This window comes from Montipora foliosa, chromosome 12 (genome assembly GCF_036669935.1).
Source record: "Montipora foliosa isolate CH-2021 chromosome 12, ASM3666993v2, whole genome shotgun sequence".
NCBI classification, from domain to species: domain Eukaryota; kingdom Metazoa; phylum Cnidaria; class Anthozoa; order Scleractinia; family Acroporidae; genus Montipora; species Montipora foliosa.
Genome location: NC_090880.1, coordinates 15,385,243 through 15,409,878, shown reverse-complemented (window position 1 = coordinate 15,409,878; position 24,636 = coordinate 15,385,243). Strand labels below are relative to the sequence as shown.

General features: G+C 40.1%; 2 protein-coding genes across 3 annotated transcripts in view; one reads left to right on the top strand and one right to left on the bottom strand.

Moving 5' to 3' along the window:
* Positions 1–17,450, top strand: part of LOC137978573 (CCAAT/enhancer-binding protein zeta-like) — a 36,692-nt gene extending 19,242 nt beyond the window's left edge. The window contains exons 20-34 of one of the 2 annotated variants that reach the window (XM_068825560.1): positions 12–92; positions 227–274; positions 1,799–2,089; positions 3,219–3,271; positions 3,896–3,942; positions 4,094–4,153; positions 4,662–4,728; positions 5,705–5,796; positions 6,219–6,261; positions 7,550–7,662; positions 8,509–8,559; positions 10,104–10,162; positions 11,557–11,645; positions 12,153–12,189; positions 14,593–17,450. In XM_068825560.1, coding sequence (XP_068681661.1) covers positions 12–92; positions 227–274; positions 1,799–2,089; positions 3,219–3,271; positions 3,896–3,942; positions 4,094–4,153; positions 4,662–4,728; positions 5,705–5,796; positions 6,219–6,261; positions 7,550–7,662; positions 8,509–8,559; positions 10,104–10,162; positions 11,557–11,645; positions 12,153–12,189; positions 14,593–14,823 — 1,362 coding nt within the window. In that variant the 3' untranslated portion in view covers positions 14,824–17,450. Of the gene's footprint in view, positions 1–11; positions 93–226; positions 275–1,798; positions 2,090–3,218; positions 3,272–3,895; positions 3,943–4,093; positions 4,154–4,661; positions 4,729–5,704; positions 5,797–6,218; positions 6,262–7,549; positions 7,696–8,508; positions 8,560–10,103; positions 10,163–11,556; positions 11,646–12,152; positions 12,190–14,592 lie in introns of both variants that reach the window. The other variant, XM_068825559.1, reaches the window with a different exon arrangement.
* A 2,051-nt stretch (positions 17,451–19,501) lies between these two features.
* The window catches only part of LOC137980131 (cation channel sperm-associated protein 1-like), a 30,463-nt gene continuing 25,328 nt past the window's right edge, over positions 19,502–24,636 (bottom strand). The window contains exons 8-11 of the mRNA XM_068827495.1: positions 21,258–21,324; positions 21,067–21,148; positions 20,439–20,553; positions 19,502–19,615 (exon numbers count right to left, since the gene is read on the bottom strand). Coding sequence (XP_068683596.1) covers positions 19,586–19,615; positions 20,439–20,553; positions 21,067–21,148; positions 21,258–21,324 — 294 coding nt within the window. The 3' untranslated portion in view covers positions 19,502–19,585. The remainder of the gene's footprint in view (positions 19,616–20,438; positions 20,554–21,066; positions 21,149–21,257; positions 21,325–24,636) is intronic.

The following is a 24,636-nucleotide window of genomic DNA, read 5'->3' as shown; positions in this document are numbered from 1 at the left end:
TTGTTTTCCAGGCATTTGTGAAGCGTGTTTTACAAATCTGCAGTTTTCAGCAACCTGCTTTTACCTGTGGGGTACTCTTCTTGATTTCCGAGGTAACACTATACCAAACATTAGTTCCTTTCTGGCCAATGCTTGGTGACACCAGGACTCTCTCTTTTTGAGAGAAATCTTTTATGGCCTTTGACTAAAATATTAATCACTGGTGGTTTTTTATCACGTTTTTCAGTTGACAAAACTCAAGCCGGGCATCAGGAGTTTGATAGAACAACCGGAGGTAACAGTGATCCTGTCTTATTTTAAGGGTGAATACCATCAACAGAAATCCCCCTTCCCTCTGCCCCGGTCGCCTGTCTCCGTTTCCCCTATCAATTTTACATGCATTATATATTACTTAATTGTCGTGCTTTCACAAAACCGAAACTTGAGGATTTTACTGTTAGTTTTTCTTGCTTATTGGAACACGAAAACCAACTTTGTCTGCCCTAAAGGCCCTATCTGAAAGTCTGGAAAAGTTAGTTGAAATTACGATTTCCTGTTTGGAAAAGCAACGTATAGCTTGTCTTTTAGGGTGCTTTCAAGAAAAGAAACGGCTGAATGGTTGTTAAGTTTTGTTATACTCCTTACAAAATCGTTAATAATTCATGATGTGAAAACAATAGAAATGTTTTATTAAATTAATCAATATCTGCATATCTGATACAGATTTCTCTTCATTGACCTTGGGAAGATCCTAGCACTAGGAAGATCCTAGAAGGCTGATCATCCTAGCGCCATATGTTTTCTGTATTCAGTTTACATGCAAGAGCTCGTACTTGGCCCTAGTGCTAGGATCTTCCTAGCTGTGAGCTAGGAAGATCCTAGCACCATGTAAACTGCCTTCGCTTGGAAGTTCCTGGTACTAGGGGAAAAAAAACCAACATGGCGGCGGCCGGGTGTTCACGGTATTCAGCTGCCAAAGGTCGACAATTCCGTCTGGCGTTCCCACAGGACGATTCTAATGATGCTGATGACCGTCGACAATATTCAGGACCAGTTTTGTTTCAAAGATACACCGCCCAAACGAGAGAGACAGTGGAAAGTAACGAGCAATCCATCGACAGCAATGTCGAAAACGCTGCGAGTCAAATACATCCGAATAAGTTGAGAGATTGCCAGGTGGAAGATGAAGAGGAAGTTATTAAAGCTAGTAAGGAGAGTAGAAGGACCCAAATTACATGGTTGTTGTTCTTGCCCGCCATCTTGCTTTCATTCTCCACTTCCACCCAGACAGAAATTTCTGCGTGTAGACCAAACGAAAAGTTGTTTCGCCTTCTAGGATCTTCCTAGTGCTAGGATCTTCCTACCTCCATGTAAACAGCCCCTTTGATTTCCCTGTTAAAATGTGTTGCGTCACCAAAAATACCTAGGGTACATTAACATTTAAATGCTGACGTTTAATAGGCATTCCTGGCACATGCTTCTCGAGTGCCAAAAAATGACTCTGAAGTAGAAAAAGAGGGTGTCGTAGCTATAAAAGTACATGTAAAAACGGAGAAGAAGGTTGGAATAATCATAATCATATTTATAAATAGGATTTTACTGTAAAATTGGGAAATAAATTGACCATCGTAAGGTTAGAAAGCGGAGTTTTCAAGTATTAGTCCTACTTAGAGCGATCCAAACATGTTCTCTGTATTACTGAATGTGTTCCTTGACTTAATCAATCACAACGCTCAATACATCCAAGCTTGTTCTTTTCCTGCTGTCATCCAAATTCCTCACCCGTAGGAAAAAGTTAACCTTTTTTTGTGGATCGTAGGATGATGATGACGAGGAACATTTCGTAGACGCGCCCTCAGATGAGGATAATTATTCTGACAAGAACAATAACGCGACCAGTGACCATAAACAACAAGGAAACCACACCGACACGACGGAGATCGCACAGAAAGAGCATAAACTGAATCAGACAGGACCAAACCGTTTGTATAAGCCTCAGCAGAGAAATCCGCTGTATAGCGGGGCAGAAAATTCCTGCTCATGGGAACTTAACCGACTGTGTAGACATTATCATCCTTCAGTGGTCGTTTTTGCTACTACTCTAATGAAGGTAAGTGTTTGAACTTCTTCAGCTTTGAGCACACAGAAAATTATAAAGGTTCTAGTTACACAGTCATGTATTAAGAAACCAGAATTTTTTCAGTCAACTTTCTGAATTTTGTATAGCCTTGATTTTCCAGTCATTTTAGCTTGAAGTATTCTAATGCATGCCTGTCAAAAACCATTCTTCATCCTTTTACTCCCTCTCTTCTTGTGCGTGATAAGCGCTGTTTCGATTAATTCTGGGAGCGCATGTTTTCATTCCAGTTTTAATCAAAATAGCTTCTTAATATTGAAATTAATTTTACCCTTGCGTCACCTAACTGTAAATTAAACTAGGCTAAGCGATAGAAATTCTAGGCTGAAAAAAATATACTTGGATAATTCTGATTTAACTGAGAGAAAAAAGGTTCATATTGAATGGTTCGCTTCGCTCGTAGGGGGTAGAGTATTCCTAGTTTATCTAGATTGCCTTGATGAATTTTTTAACTCATATCTTAATGCCAGTGCCAGTGAAGCGAGAGATTACAGCTAGGCGTTTCTACAGGAGGGTGCGTGAAAATTTTGAACCCCTGAGCTTGACTGAGGTCGTGAAGTCGACATCATATACATTGGAAAGTTTCTCATTCACGGTGAAAAGAATTAACATTCCTAAGGTGGAGTTGTTTTTGGACTCAAATAATCAAATGACGATAAGCTAGTTGCTTGGCAACGGGTGAAAGAACAAATTAAACACGAAGACGCACTACAAAAGGCGCGTTAGGCGTGGGGTTTACCGTGTCTTGCGCCACAAATTTCAAATGCATAGTAACTTATTTGCATTTGATTAAAAGATATTTTCACGGCTGCATATTTTTATTTTCATGGTTTAGTCATGTTCTTGGACAACATGCAAGTGTTGCATACAATAGTGCGACAAATATTTCCTGTGCAAATGAAAAAAATTTACTACTGCTACTATTACTATTACTACTATAATATTAATAATAATTATGTTGGTAGAAATAATTGGAATATAATAATGATAATAATTATCTTGAAGAGAGCGACGATAGCGATGACGATGATATGACAACGAGATGACAACTAAAGGCAAATTATCGGTCAGAGTCTCATAATTGTCTGCTTTTAATCGGCAGGGAGATTTTATAGAGTACAATGGGGACCCTTTACAGGACTTCACTCTTATGAGGTATTTTTTTTAATTTCGGTGACCCATTTTGAATCATGCATGAGCTGACGCGAGCGTGTGTGGTTCGTGCACTTGACTGAAAAACCTGGACCAGGAGCTGAAAAAATGCCCACTAATACTAGGGCGAGAATGGTCGTAGTTTTCAAACTGAGTTAAGTATCACCCCGGGTTTTATAACCGACCGATAGTAAAGTCCGAAATATCAGTTACTTTGTATTACCCATCCCCTTTAACAATCGCCTTGATGGCGCAGTGACATCTTCTGCGCTCTTACTGCGAGAGATCCCAAGTTCAAACCGCGGGTAAGGTGTGGTAAAAGTTATATCGCACAGTATCGTGTTCTTAATACTGGGAATAGCTTAGATTCTAACTTAAAATTGTAGACTATCAATGAATTTAAACCTTAAATAAAGACGGTTATTTGAAGACAGATTTTGTTTTAAGGAAGTACCTTATTGCTGTAATAAAAGTATAACGTAAGAATAAGTGCTGCCCTTTTCATGATACTTGCAAATTGTCAGCCCCATCTGGTCTTGTGTATTAGGACAAAAAAATCGTATATTCATAAAAGGACAAGCAAAACTTGTCATTGTGTCTTACTCTTCACTGTTCCCTGAATTGCAGATTCCTTGACAGATTTGTATATAAAAATCCGAAGCAAAAGGAAAGAGGTAGTTTTTGTCTATTGCCTCCTGCACTGCGGTTTCGTTACTTTAAATGATAGCTGTTTTTGATTTGTCTCAGTTTTCTTTTTGTATGTCTTTTTACTTTGTTCTGTTTTGTCTTTCCTTTGGTGAAATTTACTTTTTTTTCCTTTTTCAGATCATGGAGGCTCATTAATGCAGCCGAAAACGTTGTCAAGTCGATTAGCCGAGCAGCCTGGTATGAGGTCTTTAAATGCGGCAATATGACCGTACAGTGTAGAAAGCAGAGTTCTAGTGTTGGCAGGGTAGTGTTTTTTGTGTGTACGTGATTTTACGTTACGCCCATACCCATAGCAGGTGCGTCGCGCGAATAGCATCTTTTTCGCTTGTCGCAAACGCAAAAGGCCCAAAAACTCTTTTCTTCTTTCAAGGCTATCAAGGCGCATTTGTCGTTTTTTTATCTGCTGTATTTGCATGCAAGCGTAATAGGAAAAACAAAATGTTTTTCTCCTTCCTTCTGAAAGAACAGAATGTAAAAGTTAGTATTACGATTGACCCGAGGGTTTTGTGTTCTTGTGTGATTCTAGAAAAGACAAGCAAACGTGCAAACGTAACTGACGGCTCAGTACATCTCATGTGAGGCAAACTGCGGATTGATGTTTGTGATTGAACTATAAAACAAGCGAGGGTAGGGAAATAGACGCTCAGCAATCCTCTTTTACTTCTCTTTTCTTCATTTTGAATAGTGAATACCGAAGCATTTTTAGTGAAGAAAGAGGAGGACATCCGGGAAGACGAAGTCTTTTTCCACAGGTATGCCTTATTGTCGACTATGTTTTCGAAGACGTTAGACGTCACTGCACTTTGACAGGTGTTTTTCCACCAGAAAAGGGCCTAGGTTCCTCTTCCACTGTGAGTTTAATACTCGAGCTTTGACCCCACTTTCTTCCTATTTGTTTGAAGCTATGCACATTGATTGCACAATGAAGAGATGATATTTTTCCAATTTGTTGACACGGGGATACTCGGAAAAAATCCGAGAACTCCTTTGCAAGTGTCGAGCCTACGTCGGACCTTCCGATTACTAGTTCGGATGCTCTACAGCCACTGAACAATAGGAGAGTCGTGGCTGATAGACCATTTCAGGTGACAAGAAGCCAGTTTCGTATTCTCGCGGTTAGACTGGATCTAGCATGAAATGGAGGCTAATGCGGGGTGATTATTTTCATGTGAAAAGATTCCCTCATATTAGCCTCCATTTCATGCTCGATCCAACCCAACCGTTAGAATACGAAACTGGCCAATAGGCCATTTTACAATTGTTTGCTCAGCGACCTAGCCTATGAATGGCTGCGAGGCTGCCGGTGACCTTGCATTGATACAGCCCCCACTGCTTTTATCATGCAAATTGTGTTGTTGTAATTCTAATTAGTCCGTATTAACATTACAAAAGCACGGAGGTTTGTATCAAAACAGGGTCACCGGCAGCCTCGCTTCCATTCGTAGGCCAGGTAACTTAGCTACAACTGTAAAATGGTCTATTGTCCCACCATACTGCTGGGACTGAACTTGTCGAAACGGTACGTCAACGAACCGCCGAGGGAACAATTTGGAATCGTACTGACTCGGGGAATAACTCTAAGGATCAAATCAGTCCACCCATCACAAACCATCACAGCCAGCCACTGATACATATAGTAGCATGTAGCCAGTCGACCTTATCACCTATTTGGCACGAAGATAACCAATGATCATCGATATTTTCTTTTTCTTTTCACATTTTGTACAGGTATTTCAAACGAAAGGCAGAGACAGAAAAGCGGCGGAAGAAAAAAACAAGTGAATCTGACGATGAAAATTCCAAAAATATACCAAATTATGGTATGCTTGAAGCGTGAAATTCTTTTTAAAAAAATCCGCATTAACTAGGCTGTGCTTTGTCTTTTTTCAGTTATATACTGTTTTATTTTCTTAACCAATATGCAAGGTGGAGAAACAAATTTATCCGCCCGTAATTATAAAGTGCGATGCACTCAAAATAATCTCCTTACTGGCGATTTGCACTGATCATCTTTAAGAGTTCGAGGAAACAGGGCTATCGTTTCGGTCTTGTCTTACATGTTATTTTTAATCTTGTACCACCAATTTGCACCGTGTATCATATTTGACGTACTGTGTTCACAGTTTATGGTTGCCTTACAGCTGCGACAAAGTTCTCTGAAAATTGCTGGCTGATCTGACTGGCTGTGCAAGTTGTTTTTTAGTGGAAGTAACATCTCATTCTTGTTCTCTATTGTTGAAAGATAACATGCAAGAGCGTTCCAGCACAGACTTCGATTTTGCCAGGTCAGTCAAATAAAAGGAAGAGAGCTTTTTTTTAATCTGTGAGAATTCGACGCCTGCAGTTTGAGGTGTCGTGTACGTAGAGTAACATTTTAAATTAACGCAGCAGTGTCGAAAAAAACCCAACTGGTTGGTGGCAGTTAGTTGGTAATTTAGAAAGCGTAATGGACCTGAAAGGTGGAGCACCGAACACCGATGATCTGAGGGGAACGGGAATCCATGGCTGAGTGCACACTTTTGAAGTTATTTCTCCTGATAGTATTGAATTTGTATCTGCTACAGATTTATTCTAGAATCTTTTTGTTTAACGTTGGTCCAACACAAGGACTTACAGCTAAACTGCAGAATAACCGGCCACTTATTTGCATGTGATAAGTGAGAGCACAAAGACGGCAAGGCACACAATAGGCCTTATTCACGATAGCCGCCATGTTGGTTTTCAAATTGTCATGCAAATTAGCCATGTGTTATGCTGGGGGGCAAACATTGGAAAAAAGGTAAATTGTGGAAAATCGGCTCGTCGAAATATTGAAATAGCATTGCTAAAAGTGCATTTTAGTATTTAGAATTAAGTACCTTTTATAATAATTTTATATCTTTTGATTGCTTTTGACAGTTTCACGTTCTTCTTCGTTATCTGCTCATTTTTCACTAAAAAATCATCGAAGTAACTTGTGTAGTCATTTTATTTTACTGCTTAGGTGATAAACATTCAATGAACGTGAAACAAATCATCTGTGTGGCTAAAATGTTCGTTATAACCTCTCGAACTTGTGTTGTTTGCCCCCTCAGAAGTGTGTAGCTAATTTGCATGGTAATAGCAAATCCAACATGGCGGCCATCGTGAATGAGGTATATTCTTTGATTGCAGCTGACGTCATGGCGGCCATGTTGGTGGAAAGAACAATAGCGAAAAAGTCCTTTGGGAATTTGACTCTATTATTATGCAAAACTTGAGCTGTATTTTTCTATTGTTATGGCACCAACATGGCGGTCTCATCACGTGAACATCACGTGAATTCAATCAACGAATTGACAAAATTTATGAAAACGGACCAACTTCATGGTAAACGACGTCATATGGCTTAGGGGAACTCTTTTTTTATTTTGTTTCCCTGTTTCTTTGGGTGTTTATTTATTTATTTATTTAACATTTCGAAAAAGCATGACATGATCAAATTTCCACTGGGGAAAAGCGTTTATTGTGCGTTTGACGGACATTGGTTTCAAGAAGACTCTGAAACATCGCAATTTAAAAGCAATGATTGATTGCTTGATTGATTGATTTTAGTGAATTAAAGAGCTCCAAACGCAGTTCATCAGGTAAAAACAAACCTAGTGACAGCGAAGAAGAAGAGGAAGGTGATGACGAAGAAGAGAGTGAGGAACAAAGCAACAGCGAAGGTGAAAACAAGGAGCAATCTTCCTCTGAAGATGGTACGCAAATCCACTGTGATTGTCTGTAGAGCTTGTGATTTCACCTACAAATTATGTCCAGAAATACGCCAAATTAGATGCACGCGGACTTCAAAAAGCGTGATATTTCAGTTCATTCTATAATTTCCGCGGGCGCCGGTACACCTTCCATCATTGATGAACTTCAACATTACTCGTGTCTCGGAATACAGACAATTAACGTCACAAAGTGTTCCCCAAATGGTGCTCCTCAAGTAAAGATAGACAGCTGCATTTACCGTAAGCTAAACATAACGCTAACCTTTACCTTTAACTCATTGTTTGAAATAGGTAGCAATGGCTTAGACTTGAAAGGACACTTCGTGTTGGATGTCAAAATTGGGCCTGCATCTGATTCCTCGCGTTTCTGAACATACAAATTTGAAAAGTAGCGTTGATTTGTATTAGAGCGGTTTTCAATTGAGTGTAAAAAGTAATTAGCGAATTGCTTTGGTTTTTGATTACTTCCCTTAGTGATTGGTTCAAAGTTCTCGCGCCATTTTTTCAACTAATCAGAAGTGAAAGTAAAACCAATCGTGGCTCGCACATAATTTTTCCCGCGCTTTGTGTCGGCTACGTGTAATTTCTTTGAGTTTTGATTGGTTTACCGGATTGTCTCCGTTCTTTTTGATTGGCCAAAGTAATTACTTTGATTTTGGTTTTACGACACTCGATTGAAACTCGCTCTATGGCAGCAATAAAAATTGTGACATCTTCTATAGCTGGTTTATCACTTGCATGGCTATTTCACGAGCAGGTTTAATTTTTCGTTTTAATTTGTTTCCATGTTTTTAGAGTTCGACTATGAAGCCATGGATTTTTCTTCTGCTGAGGAGGACGAGATGGGTTTGTGTCCAAGTTTTCTTTGATCTCTCTACAAGCTATCGTTAGTAAAAACAAAAATTGTTAAAAGTTTATTTCAGGATGCTTGCCTGTCTAGTATTTTTGGCCGCGTTCTTGAAGACTCGTGTTAATTCCTTTCCGGTATATTGGCTTCAATTTGTAATAAAAAGAAAATTCATCTAAAACAGCCGAGACAAAAAATTAAAAATATAGTCAGTCGACACTCTTAGAACTCCATTGAATCTCAGAAACTCTCTTATGATACCAACTTATCCTTATGCGCTATGGAAAGCATAAAAAAAGATGCCTGGAACAGTCGCTAATTTGTCATATTCAAGGCCTTTCTTATATTTCGAATTTTTCACCCCTAGACTGCTTAATATTAAAGTAAAGTAAAGTGACCATATTTAACGTCGATAACTCGTAACAGTAATTCAACTGACAAACCTGAGGTCGACGGTGCGCTCATTTTACTCCCCCTCTCCATCAGGTGCTCCGTTTTACGGGAATTTAAAGCTAATTAGCTACACGGAAAGGAAAGAAGTCGAAACAAGGATACGAGATCCGGGAATCGAACTCAGGACCTCTTGCACCAAGGCCGCGCACTAACCGACTGTGCCATCCTTAATAATAATTTTAATATTACGTGCGCCCATCAGTTCATAATGTTGCACAGCCATCCTTTTCCTCATCGCATATGCAGAGTTCTTTAAACTATTTTATGTCTTCCTTTTTTGGAACCAGTTGCCCGCTTCAGCCAAGGTGGATGATAAAATCCCTGCTCTAGACTAGCAGGAGTCTCCTTTTATGGCTGTCAGTACAGCAGTGGCATTAAAAAATGCTTATAAGTTTATATACGTAGGATGTTTGGTGTATTTGTTTTATTCATAAGTGATTAGTTTATGCCGTGCAGCGTTCGTAACATGAGACTTTTCTCTTACAACATAGAGGGACAAAATTACGAAATGCTAATTGGCTGAGACAGGACATTTTCATGTAGTAAATTTTTTTTTTTAAGTAGGGCTGGTTTCATTGCTTTGGCGTTGTACAAATATAAAATTTCATTCAGCTGATTCGTGCGTTTTACAGTTCAGTGACTCTAACTGAACACTGAAATGGCTTTTTACGAAATTGCTCAACGGCGTGCGTTTTTCACCTTCTTTAATAAAAAAAATGCCCTTTATATTATAAACAAGTAATCGCATGTTTCCTCTTAAAATTAAGGATTAATATCACTTTTTTTTCAGCAGTTGTAGAAATTGTTTCGTCGCTGCGCGACTTGGGCAATTTCTGCAACTTCTGAAAATGCGCTTGATATTAATCCTTGAATTTTACTGGGCCCCATGCGATTGCGTATACAAATGCTGTAGATGAACAACAGGAGGATGGGAGTGAATAAGAATAACTTCCGTTTAGTTTTAGTTTTGCTGAATTGATTGTGAAAGTTGCGCAAGACATCACTGTTTTATACACTCAAGAAAATACATATGATTACTTGAAAAATTCCCCGCACTAACAAGTAAATTTTACTGTGACCTTGCTTTCAGAGGAACCAAGTAGTGCCCAGGGCAAGAAAAGGAAATTCACCGACAAAGACTACGAGAAGGTAATAATAGTGGGCGGTGGCAGGCTATTTTTTTCCTTGGAAGAAAATAATAAAGAAACGTGTATACATCAAATATACTCAAACCTAATGCTATAATTTCGTCATCAATAATCCAATGAGTTCATCTAAACTACTTTTTGTCACCCACATGCAGCTATGGGGAGGCGCGGTGGCCTCATGGTTAGTGCGCTCGACTCCGGATCGAGTGGTCCGGGTTCGGGGCCTGGCAGGGGACATTGTGTTGTGTTCTTGGGCAAGACACTTTACTCTCACGGTGCCTCTCTCCACCCAGGTGTATAAATGGGTACCGGCGTAATGCTGGGGGTAACCCTGCGATGGACTAGCATCCCATCCAGGGGGGAGTACAAATACTCCTAGTCGCTTCATGCTACAGAAACCGGAGATAAGCGCCGGCCTGATGAGCCTTCTGGCTCGTAAGCGGAGACTTTACTTTTACTTATGCAGCTATGGGGTGTGTCCTTTTAATTGGACCATTTCACGGCTTTCGGCCCCAAGGGAGACCCTATTAACGAGTTAAATCTTCTGGTGTTAGACAGAGTAGAAACTATTAGGGCCTCCACAGACTAGGGATTTAGTTGTCGACAACTATTTGTGATCGACAACTAAAAAACGTAGTCTGTGGCACAAGTTGTCGACAACTAAACCCCAAATTATTAGTTGTCGACAACTAAGCAGTTTCCCTTTTCGAAAAGGGAAACTGGTTAGTTGTCGACAACTAATAATTTGGGGTTTAGTTGTCGACAACTTGTGCCACAGACTACGTTTTTTAGTTGTCGATAACTTTTTAGTTGTCGATCACAAATAGTTGTCGACAACTAAATCCCTAGTCTGTGGAGGCCCTTAGTGTCGCTATTGGGAGTGAAAAGGTTAAAGTATTCGTTACACTGGTGCTGTTTGGAACAAATGAAAGGGCAATCGTTTTGCGACAACTGAAAAAGATAACATGCAGGTTGCGATAAAATGTTTGAGATTTATTTGGTATCTTTTGTTTTAAATTGTGAAGGAAACTTCAATGCATATTTTTTGTGACTATCCTGACGTATGTTTTGTAAAAAGCTAACCACAGAAATATGGCTTGGAGTATCTTACACAATTTGAAATCACGTGTTTTTCGGCATTTCATACAGTTGAGAATTCTTATAATATAAGGCCAGATTGTTGTAATGGGCCTTAATCAGACGGCAGCCATGTTGAGTCCCGAGGGATTGAAAACTTTTGTTTTGTCCCGCCGAAACTCGTTCCCAAACATTTCAAGTCGAGGCTCGGGGTACGAAATCTGTTGTCTATGGCCAATATGGCTGCCCCGCGAATAAGGTCCGATGTGGTTGTCGTAGTCGTTATTATTATAGAATAGTATTTGTCTTCTGCTCCAGGCTCTTCTTGAAAATTTAAGCTCGGATGAATTTTCTGACGAAGACACTCCAAGGTCAAAGAGGAAATCAAAGAAAGGAAAAGTTGAGGGGTAATCATCCTTTTAAAAGCTTTAAGTTATCAACCTAAAGACTTTTGTTTGCTAACTTTTGGTTAGCTTAGATGTGAATGTGGATTGAAGCTCTGCAAATATTGCCCTCATAAATCCTAAAATCGCCTATTTTCACTTCAACTGGATCTATGCCAACGCGAAAGAAAAACAATTGAAACCTGAAACAACTCAGAACCAATTACTTGTTGATGAGGGTGTGCTAAGGTCAGCCAATGCAGATACCACTAATGCACGAGTCATGCATGTGGTCTGAAGACTCCAACGACACTAGATCGCATTCTCCCAGTCGTGTTTCCGCTGGCTTTCTCATTCCAGCCCAAAAACACACTTGCCATCTTTTTATCGCTTCCTGTACTACTGGTAGGGAAGATGTCATTGAGAACTGACTAGTTACTTTTGTCACTTCTTTCATGACTATTACTTTTTGGAAAATATAAGAAATTCTATTTGTTTTTAATTAATGATCTCGTTTCTTTGTGTTTCTAGATCCAGCGTTTCGTCAGTGTTTGCCTCCGCAGAAGAGGTGAGTGGTAGTTTTTCGCTCTGCTCCTGTACCTTGAGTTAGTTTGTTTTACTTCAGCATTGGTCCATGTCTCTAATGAGGCATGTGAGAAATGCGACTAATGGCTTCCTGAAGTCATCGGTCGCGACAATAAATACTAGAGAGGAAGACTCTAATTTCTACCGGCGACGATGGTGTAGACAACCTACATGAACAGAGAGAAGATACGTCTGGACAAAATTCTGCTTCAGCAAACGCTTGGGGCGACGCTTGGAGTGCACTTGCTTAAGTTACTCCTTTCACTCAGTTACAGAAACAACTTCGGTTGTTCCTGCAATTTAGGTAGCTCAAGCATCAGAGAATCGCTAGATACTGAACACTACTCAAAACATGCATACATCGCAAGTAAACGATGGTGGAGCAAACTAACTTACGAAAAATGAAAGGCAAACAGACTTTGCGACCTGTGAACTGTCAACATGTTCAAGTTCCAAAGGTCAACCACGAAATCTGTGCAAGCTCCCCCACCACACAAAGACCCCCGAATGGCTAACCTTGAAAAAGCTTTGGCAAGAGTCGGATCCTCTCTGACAGAAATGCTGGCAACACACCGCAGCAGTGCCTAGTAGCCACTAGATCTTTCCGGCACAAACTTAGAATGGCCAACTTCTGTGTCATCACTGTCCGTGCCCACGTCTCACCTAAGATGTCTCAGTGAACAAGACAATCTGAGCGCCTCGCACACTCCTATAACAACCTTCTTGTCTGATGCATATCTACGGTCACAAACAATGTACGAGTCGCTAACCTGATAAGAAATTCAGTAACTCTCATGACGAAAGCGCTAAGAACGGGGCCTTTTTGTAGCAGTTATTGGAAAATCGTGGTTGTTAGTGGAAAGAGTAACCAAGATATGTCCAACTGAGCACCCATTGCTTTCATTGCCCGTCCCTTTTAAATCTTGGTTTTGTTCACAACTCCGTGACAATGACAGTTTTTTTACTCTGAAAAAGCCTACCAAATAAAACAGGAATGCTTGTTGCTTAGACACAACAAAGTACCCATGGTCCGGGTCATTTCGAGCAACCGGCCTTCCAATCCTCCCACTGGCCAACTCAGACATGGTGGTCAAAGTTTTATTTATGCAAATATTGATTCAATATATAGCCTGTAGTACTCCCCAAGGGAAAAAGTAATCTGTTCCTTCGGAAGACCAGCAGCTCATTTTCCCTGTAGAATACACTGTTCCTCTGTCGCTGTCACAGTTTATTTGTCATCAATCATTATCTGGACCTCACTCTCTGAGTAAGGCCTTTGAGACTCGGCTTCAAACACCTTCATGCGATTCTTCAGTTCAGATTGTCTTTCACGAATCAGTACTCGTCATATCTAACCAAGTGTGAAAATTATGTAGCAAGGAAAAATATCGATAAAATCCACCCCCCCCCCCCCCCCCTTCCTGTATAACAGCATGTTAATAATCTGACCGAACTGTATGGCGCCAGCCTTGGCTACAGTGCCATCAACACAGCAAGGAGTGCCTCGTTTCCGTACCTTTCAATCCCAAGATCACGCCTACTTGGAGAAAGATTCATGAAAGGGGGTTTAAAGCTACGTTCTTTCCTCCCGAAGAAAGCTCCCCTTGGGGCTCCTCAGCTTAGTGATGGTGGCGCTTGATGTTTCTGGACTACATTGCCAAATCTTTCGTGCTCTCTTTATCGAACACATTTCTTTAAAATTTGAGTCGTACATCGGCTCCATCCACTCGCACCTTAAGTCAAAATACACACAACTTGTTGCTTTGAACTCGGCGATTTGCCAATCGCGAAGACAACGAAGAAAATTAAAGAATAAACCGTACTTCGTTATGTACGTGCTTGTGGACAGTGGAGTACGCTGCTGTGCCTGTTTGTTTTCTTTTTCTTGGAATCACCTTTTCTGTCAGAAAAAGCACAAATTATCAAAACATGGAGTTTTTGGCGGCTACAGCGTTTTAACAAAATGAAACCTGCATCTCCTTTTTGTTAAAAACTTTGCCAATTTAAATACAGTCTACTGTCTGTAAAGCGAACATCTTGACCAGTTCAAGCACTTAACTTGAGCCGATCAAAATTATCTGTTGGAAAGTCACGTTTGCCCTTTAACGAGCTGTCTGTCTTAATGTGGTATCCGCTGGATACGTTTCATTATAGACCTCTAAGTGGTATGGTTTTCACCTGTCTCGACAAGTTTAGTATTTGTCAGTATTTTAGCCTGAAAAAGATCAATCCGTTTCATTCGGAATTCGACCTCTTGACCTCTGCGGCATCTTTTTGTGAGCAGGTCAATTTGTTGAGCTTACGCGTCGTCGGAAAGTCTCATGTGAATTTCGTTAAGCTTAATCTTTTCCTCACTAATCCAAATTATTGTTCTTAACTTCCGCAGTTTGCTCATCTGTTAGAGAATTCCGAAGCGTCTCGCGGTGGGCAATATGACGTCAGGAGAGCAGGAGCCAGTGACAAGCAGCTTAAATGGGAAGAGAAAAGGGCGGGAAAAAAGTGGAAAGTAGAGCATGGCTCAGGAAGGGAAGGAAGGAAGGGCCCACAGGGAACATTTAATTATAGTTCGAGAGGCAAAGTAAACTCCAAGGGAAGAGGCAAAAAGAGGAAAAGATAATCAGACAAGAGCCAGCTGTTGATTTTAAATTTTTAAAGGGAACCTCCACTCTTTTAACAAATGTCACCAAAAATCTTCCAATTGTTAGAAGATCTGTTACAAAAAAATGCCTTACCTGGTGAAATAAAAATAATTTTATTGTCTTCCAAAGATCGCCCTCGACGCTTCCAGGTGCCGCCATCTTGATTGTCGCGAAACGCAAGTCGGGTACTGATGACGTTTCGTGGTTGCTTTGCTGTCCGGTTCGCGGGAACTTTGAGTCAAAATTTGTTTCGTTGTAGAAGGAAAGCGAAAACCAGAAAAGATACTAGCATAAGTTTCCATATTTTTCGGAAAGATGATAGACGTGCGTCTATTCAAGCCATCTAAAGGACAATTCTTCCAAAAACTTCCACCTCAGCCGGCATAACAGGGCATCGGTCACAAAGGTCGAAAGGCGATCGTGAGTGCCTAAATTTGCAAGAAAATAATTGCTTTCTTCTTCTTCGCCTTGATTTTCTGTTCTTTCTTCGCTTGATGATTATTCTGGTTCCAACTGATCCCTGAAGGAAGAATTTTCATCTTCCCCATTGAACTGAATCACGTCACGAAAATATACACAAATAAAGCAAGGCAAAGAGACTTAAAGCGAAGCGACCACAAAACGTCATCAGCACCCAACTTGCATTGCTCGACATTCAAGTTGGCGGCACTGGTAAGCGCTTTGGTAGGCGATACAAAAAATTGTTTCACTAGGTAATGCACTTTTTGGTTACAGATCTTCTAATAAGTACACATGGAACATTTTAGGGGACATTTGTTAAAACAGTGGAGGTTCCCTTTCACTCCAGAAGAATGTAGAAATTATCTATGTTGTTGTAGAAGAAGAAGGGCTTATTTCAAAGCTTTGAAATAGCGTCGTGACCAAAATTTAAACTTACCAGCCTTACTGGAAAAGAAGGAATTTGTGTTACCTATGTTTTTATAAATTGGTATTAAATTAACACCATCGTTTCAGGGTCCTCTCTCTTTCTTCCTCCAGAAATTACCCTGGTTGCTTCTGCTCACGTGCCTATGAGTAAAATGGAATGCGCACGGAGGGTGGGTCCTCGGTTTCATTTTGTCAACAGTATTCAGTTCAGTCAAGGGGAGGGCGAAACAGACTGTTTTTCTCTTTCAAATCGCGTTCACGTTCTAAAGGTAAACTTCAAGTTGTGCTGCTTTCGGGTGATACAAACGTGATTTTAAAAGTAAGTAATTCGTCTGAAAGCGTGGTATTTGAGGAAAGATGTAAAGGCAGTACTTCCAACAGGATACAGAAAATAATTACTTTGTTTCAGATTAAGAGACATTCCTGCGTCACGCGATGTTTAATCAGTTCCTCCCCTAATGAGCTCGGTAGATGAATCCAGTGGAGACAAAAAATTAACCTTCGTGCCCCTCCCTTCATTTACTTTTCTGGAATCTGGAAGACACGTGACCAGCCGCAACCTGGGTACCTTCTCGAGGGAGGAAGAGAGAGGACCCTGGGAACGAGGTGGATGAATTGACAGTGCTACTTGAAGTTGATAGCTGTAAAATATGCAACGCCCTAGCTTTACGTAATAATGCAGACCTCAAGAAATTAATAACGTGCGATTAGGTTCTCTTTTCGTTTTGGGCCGCGATAAATAAACCTATTGTGAAGGTAAATCGATAAATAGCTTTTTCCTTTCAATGCACTCCAACTTTTTTATTCACTCATCTTATCTCGATTGTATTATCAGTCTTGTCACCCAATTCTCGCGAGCACTCGGGAGGCTTTAAGGGGCTTTTGTCATGCTGGACTTCCTGAAAATCCCTTTTCATTTAGGATGAGATGTGGTACAAATTCAAGGCAAAATGGCCGAATCCCATGGGAAAAAAGAGGCGAAAAAGACAGACTTGACATTAGAGTTTCGCCCAGGCTGTGTGTTCGAAAAACGCGTTGCTGGTATACAATGTTACATATTCAACAATTATACCACGAGCGCGTGTTGGATATGAGGTGATATATAGCCAACGAGGCGCATAGTGCCGAGTTGGCTATAATCATCTCATAGCCAATAAGCGCGTGGGGAATAATTGTTTTATTAAAAACGCTCACAAAGTATGGATAAATCTTCCCTACTTTATTTTGTAAATGCAAGAAAACTGATGCGTGCAGTTACTGGTATTTGTAGAGCGTGGTATAATACACCCTTGTATGTATGGTCCCGAGGAAAACAGTTTAGTTTTCCCGAGAGTCCTGATGTTTCCCGAGACAAGGTCGAGGGAAACATCAGCACTTGAGGGAAAACAAAACTAACTAGTTTCTCGAGGGATCACACATTAAATGCTTTGTTATATATTTAGATATTCCCTTCAACAATCGCGGCAAAACATCCGACGCGGTCAACAACTGCGGAATTGTATCCCGCTCAACAAATCCTGCTCAATCCCGCTCGGCATACATTTAAATTTGATCAAGGGCACTTGACCAAGAATCAACCAATCACAGTGCTCGTTTTATTGAGTGAAAGTCCAGGTATATAACCATAGCTCATATACCATGATGGCTAAGTCAATCAAAACACTAGAAATGTATTATCTAATGATCCAGTTTTTAATAATTAAAGTTATTTAACGGTGCTCTTGGGCTCCCTTTGACCACACCTGCATGCATGGTTTCAATAACCAACAAACGTTGTGAGACAAAATAAATCTGTACATTGTTGTTGTTGAGAGAGGAAATGAGGATAGGATCGAGTTTGAAAAGACAAACAATTTGTATACTGGAAATGGTGCCTTCCGACGAATTGCCGCGCCATTTTATGTGAAACCAGGAGCCCGGGACTAGAAGCTTGTCACTGCACATTCGCTGACATACATACTTTAAGGACGGTGCCTACTAATTCAAAGATATTTTTGCCCCAGTTTATAATCATGCAGGAAATGTAGATCTTAACAAGTGTTATTGAAATCCAAAAAGAAAATTGCTAACCCCGCGTTTTTCTAAGATAATTCATGAATAATATTTATAAAGAGCTTTAAAATACAAAGCATTGTATGGCGTTCTTTTTCTCAAATTGAAGCTTAATTACTGGGTTGCCAAACCCAGCCGGAATCTGCGTTTCATTTCTCCGTATTTTTATTATTTTTTTCCGTGTCATGAAGTCTTGCCTGTCACTCCCCTGCCTAGTGGTGTCTTTGTGCATAGAGTCTTCTGTGCGTATTTTGTTAGGTTTAAGGGGGCTGGGGTAATGCGTAGATTTCTCTGGTGCACACAGGAGAACATTTAATTAACCTGCAATGGCGTCGAAAGTAGTTGTAACGCGAAATGACGTTTTAGTGGATCTTTAAACAAAATATACTCTCATGGAGCTCAAGAATGGAACGTCAACGGCATGAACAAGACAGGCGGTGAAAAATAAATATCTTGAATCTTTAAAGCGACGAGTAATGATCTTCGACAACAATTTCATTTTTCGCCGTTTGATATCAAGTGAGCGTTGTTTCTAATATTTTACTAGCTTGGTATTATATACAACACCGAAATCAAATGGCAATTTTTTTTATGGATTTAACAAACATTTAAGGAATCGAACGCCTTGAATGCATCACAGTGTTTACTGAAGTCGCATTTAACTTGTCTGACAATTAATATTTATTTTGTACTCAACTCTACAAAGGTAAAAACAACAATTTTTTTTCTAATTGATCGGAAGGAAAAAAAGATATAGCTAAAAACGTACACAAAGCCCCTTACTCACGGATGTAAATTATGATCTTGAAAACAACGACTCGAGAAAAGTTTTGAGTCGGCGTCGTTTTAAGTTAAGTGATTTTTCTATAAACTATATAAGACAGTGTTACATATGCTCTAGGGTTTCTACCTATCAGGTGTTATTCAAGTGTTACTTAAAAAACTCTCTCGTTTAGCTACCGCGAGATGTACCCTGAGCCGATGAAATAACGCGCTTGATTAGTATCAGTACAGTCATCAATGGAGTAAGATTGACCCATTATATCTCTAAAGCAAGCACGGTGACAATCTTTTTTCTTGTAGTTCTCAAAACAGGGATTAGTTGGGAACATTCAGGGAAAGTTTCAAGAAAATCGTTCAACAACTTTTTTTTCTGAAGAATAGTGAGGAATCACCTCAAGAATGGCGAATCGTGCTAATCGTGTGTGAATATTGACTAAGTATGGGAGTTGTACGCAACAGGGTGTGGGCTCTCGGCGAAACACATAAGAACGAGATGACTCTCAAGGATACCTGTTCAACGGACATAACTTTTAGCTTTTAGCTTCCTCTGTTGAATTTATAACGATAGTAATTAAGAAAGAAACATCTCGAGATTGTGTGAGAGTTGGTGAAAAGAAGAGAATTATACCACCTTGCCGAATTCAGTTCAAAAAATCGCTTGCAAATAAAAACCCTTGGATATGTTTCCAAGGACAGAATACGTATAACTATCTGAAATGAAGCGTTTCATTCTCTTTTGTTTAAAGGACACAATCAAGTTGGTCTCGAGAAAGGCATTGTTTCCGTGAACAACCAGGCTTAATAAAATTCGCTATCGAAAGGATGACTTTGGCCATTATGAGTGAGCCATCTTCAATAGCCTCGATGATTATGATTATGATTGACAAAATGTTAAGGCTCAACTAAACAGAAGAAACTTTTAATAGCTTCAATATTATTTCAGTTAAAAATCTACAACGACATCACAGGAATAATCATGTAGTCTGATTGGAAGCGACCCCAAGGACTCAAAGAGCTTCATATCAACTCTTCAGGAATATCTGGTATCTAAAAGGGAAACAAAATCTTTGAATTCGGAATATATTATCCTAGGCGCTGTCAAAATGAAAACTAGCTAACAGGTTCTTGTCTTCTTTCCGTATGACAACCTTCTAGTCAGAAATCAGTTTTCATAACATGGGATGTTTCTGGGTTGATTTTTTTTTGGGTGGCAATGGAAACTGGTCAATCGACTATTAATACATGAATTGAGCATTAATTATTTCTAATGTGTCAAACACTTGGAAACATTGCTGTCATAAGCAAAGGGGTATCGATTACTCGAGGCCATTTGCTACTATCGCCGATTTAAATGAACAAACAAAATTTCGATGAAATTCTGAACTCAAGGTGTGTACCGCATTCCATGCAAGATGTCTCAGGGGCGACGGACCCGTACCGGTTTCCACCGTTTTACAGAAATCAGTCAGAAACACGGGAAAGGGGACAAGAGAGTTCAAATCGAAAAAAAATTCCCAGGGGAGCATGACCCCTGACCCCCACCACTCCCTTTCAGAAACTTTCCGTTGTTTTGGAAACCAGTCATTATCCTAGATCCGTCCCTGTGGCTAATTGCATTTATTGCGTTAAGATGTTTCTTCGAGTTTACAAAGGGGCGCGTAAGTATAATTTTATATCATTCATTTTCTTTTAAATTATTGTTTTTAATTTTATAAAATTGCTGCCAGGTATGGATGGTTCCAGCGGAAAAAAATGCCCAACTCTGGGGTGCAGATCTGTAGAAACTCCTTGCCGGATTGCCTACTTGAATAATGGTTTTGTGTTCGTGTGCCTAACGACTTTTTATCCAAGAAAATCAAATCATTGTTACCGTGACCGTTATGTCCACAAGATCATTCATCAGTTTTTGCACTTTTTGTACTTCCTGCATGTTGTACTCCAGAGAGGCAAGAAGTGTGAAGTAATCGTGAATCAATACTCGCTCCCTTCATGTTTAAAGAAAAAAAAAAATTAATGTTAAACTGGGTTTAGAGCCGGAAGGCCATGATGGTGTCCCAAGACAAAGAAATGGAGGCCATGATGATGTACCAAACTAATCTCTATTTTCATGCAAATTCCTTCTTTTGTTTCAGTAATCCAATAAAGGCTGCTTTTCACTAGCTACGCAAGCACAAGCGCAAGCATATAAGAGCGCTTTTTCTTGTGCTTGGTTTGCTCGTGAAAATCAGGCTATATGGTTGCTGGTCACGTGACTGAAGACTTGAATTGGTACGAACGCTATCGAAGTAACGATAGACATTGAACGATTCATTGTTGTATGCTGTGTTGTCATGACCATAATGTACGATTATTTTTACGTTGTTGTATTGCAAAGTGCGACAGAGAACTGTAGTTAATTACCTGTGGCTCATGCAGCAAGATTTTATTCAATATTCTTATGTTGCGTTTTCCGTTGTACCAAAATGGCAGCTTTGTGGGGTGAGTCACCATTATCTTACCTCTCAGAGAACTTATTTTCAGGATAATAATCTTCCACCCTCTTTATAATCCTGATTTCTTCATCCTCTTCGTCTTCGTCGTCTGTTGATTATAAACAACTTCTCTCATTATCGGTGCCAAAGTTAAATTTCCACAACAGAATGGGCATATTTAATTGGTCCATCGCATTTTTAAAGATTTGTTAACACACCCTCGAATTCATCGAAGTCATCAGAAAACGAGTAAACTGTAGGAGCGCCATGATCGCTCAGTGGCACCTGTGTAGTAAAATGTAAACAAACATGGAGTTAATAAATATCGAGGAGGCAGTGTGGCCCAGTGGTTAGGGCGCTTGCCTTGAAAACCGGAGATCCCGGGTTCAAGACCCGCTCTGACCATTCGTTGAATTTGATCCTGGTAGTCCCTGGTTCAACTTGCCAGCTGCACTTGTAAATAGCCAACTGGTTTGCCTCCGGCCGGTTGGGATTCTTAACAATTGTCGTTGTTCTGTTCCGTCGTTTCGTTGTGTTTCATTGGCCCTGAAAAGCCCCTATCGGGAGTGGTCAATTAAGTATGTATGTATGTATGTATGTATGTATCTGCACTGTACTCATAGCGAGATTCGGAAAGTTTATGAAAGACGTGTAAACCCGGTTATATGTATAAATGAATATGGTTGACTGTCAATCAGGTATGTTCCCTTTCAATCAAACAATAATCACTTACGCAAGAGCTGCTTTCTATACCTATATCAAATTTCCAGACATTTGGATTCTTAGTTTCCGAGTTCAACAATTACAGTTAAGGTCTCGGTAAAAGTAAATTTGGGTGTCTTGCTCAAATTTTTTGTTTTTCCAAGTCGGTGGGCTGTGAAGTAACTTTTCCCGAAAAAAATTCTGTAAAATCAATTTAAAAACCGCTTTTCTTTGTTTCCCGCCATTATCTTCGCGCGAAAAATGCCATATAGCAGTATTATTATTAGTTAAAACATAGGCAGCCCAAGCTCGCGTCACTACAGACAGCTGTTGAGAATTTAAACGCGTTATACGACTTTGTATGGGAAATAAAATACCGTCGATTATCAAGCCTAAAAGCGCTCAATTTAACGTTCATTCAATAAAGGGATGAAAATGACTCACCTCTGGTGTATTCTTGTGCCTTTTGGAGCTTATTTCACCGTTTCGGGAATTCCGTGTTTTCAATGTTCTAAGACGAAGTCAAGGCTGCACACTAAGATTTCGACCGTAGTCAGCTCAGAGGCGGTTTGCAACTCGAAAATCCATCCCAGCCACGATTTTTTCACGCAAAGCTAAAGCCACGTCATTTGCGAACCTCGGTGAATGTTTCGTCGTCAAAAATCCCCACACACTTGGCTGGAAATGAGCATTTTCTGCTTCCGATTCCACGATTGCTGATGAAGTTAACGGCCGGTGATTATGTAAATGATCACGGAGCTTGGGTCCGAGGTCAAATTAACGCCACTCGATGAGCTACAGTCATTTCATGTACAACACTTACCCCATCCCCACAGCGTTAATTTGTGAAGCGGTGAAATAAGCTCCAAAAGGCACGAGAATACACCAGAGGTGAGTCATTTTCATCCCTTTTATTGAATGAACGTTAAATTGAGGTTTTTTTAGGCTTTATTTCCCATACAAAGTCTTATAACGCGTTTAAATTCTCAACGGCTGTCTGTAGTGACGCTAGCTTGGGCTGCCTATGGTTAAAAGAGGAAAACATGATCACGCTGCACGTGCGGCACGCAGTTTGGCAGCAGTTGACACCTGTCAAAACAAGGCATCCGCTGACCAGTGTCACGTGACCATATCGCGGACTCAAGAGTTTAGAGCTCATTGAGGTCAGCTGTTTTTTTTTTTTTTTTAAGTTGACCGCTGACTAGGCACTGGTTTTCAAGTGTATTGCAGGCTCAAGCCTGGTTAACTGCTAAACACTTTTCGAATGCTTTCTGTGGCCCAACGCGGCTACACGGCCATACTACGTCAACTAAAGCTCTTAACAGCCGACGATGCTTTTAGTGTTCAAGAGGAAAACGATTTGGAAAATATTTTTTCCTACATTTTTCGAAGGTTTCATTCCAGGTTTGACATACATAGCTGTGATCATGATCACACTGGTGGCTACGCAGTGTCTATTTCTAGTTTGTTTAGAGCTGCTTTTTGGCATATCTTTAGAAGATATTTAATTATGATAAGGTCGCATGATGCCTGGACGACCTATGACAGAAGAACAGAAACGAAAGAAGAGAGAACGAGAAAAGAGAACGACAAAACAGTATACAAACAACAGTGAATCTTTCCTTCTCTCTCTTTGCTTCAAATCCGTACGTACCAATCTGGTTATAGCATACTTCACCCATATTGTACAACATAGACAAGATAAAAAATATTGTGAAACACTTAGAATAGCTCAAACTAAGAGTTTAAAGTGACGTTTTCGTTGCCGTAGCCGTCGTGGTTTCTCACATTCCATGTCCAGCAGACCGTGAACTGCATGAGAAATCTTCAAGCTCGATTTTCTAGGGGTTTATTTTGACGCCAAAATTACAACTTCTCGGACCTCCTGTCCCGACGGGTTTTAAGATATCGCTTCCAAATTTCAGTTCTAATGGATGATTGTACTAACGCAAATACTATGTGAGACTGATTTTATGGCACTTTTTTCGGCCCAAATTAAGTATGAGATGAGAGTTTCGACTTTGGTGCGTGCTATTTCCTTCAATTCTTAACATATCAAAAATTCCTCACACGATATTGGAGTACATTCATCTGTGACTACGATGCAACAAAGTGCGGTTATTTTCGCAATAAAGTAAAGCGGCAGGAGCTTCTGCAGCAGACTCGGTCGTTCTGAGTTTGAGGCCTCAAAACAAAAAGGTAATATTAAATACCAAAAAACTAAAACTTTACTCAAATAATTCAATCTATTAGCTTTAATATGATACATAGTTTGACCCTATACAAAAAATAGCGCCGCGACAATTTCATTTTTCCGCGGACACCTCCGATTTTCCTTTACCGAAACCTTAAGATCGCGAGTTCGAACCCAGGCCGAATCAGTATTAGAGGTCTTAAGGCCATGCAAGTAATAAATGACGCTTGACCCATTCCTATGGAAAGCCGTAACTTTCTTACGTAACCTTATGTTTTTTTGGTCTTGAAGTTTTGTGTTTGTCATAGTGTACTGTGGCAACATTATTATGTGTTGTGGCTTCGTCATTATGTGGTGAGGTTTTGCCATTAGTTGACGAGGTTTGCTGGTTACGTGTTGTGTTTCCATTATGTGTCGAGGTCTTCTGTTTATAATCACATAAAGGGAGAAACTCGACGTCATAAAAGAACCTCACCACATAAAATGTAGACACAGCACGTCAAAAGAAGACCTCAACACATCACGATGGCAATACAACACGTAGCCATCAAACCTCGTCACATAATGACAAAACCACATCAAAAAATGACCAAACCACACAACAAGAATAAAGATTACATAACAAAGTTATGGCTTTCCATACAACCCAGTTTAATAGTCAATGAAAGGCCTCATGCGCGTGGGGTGTAACAAAACAGCTG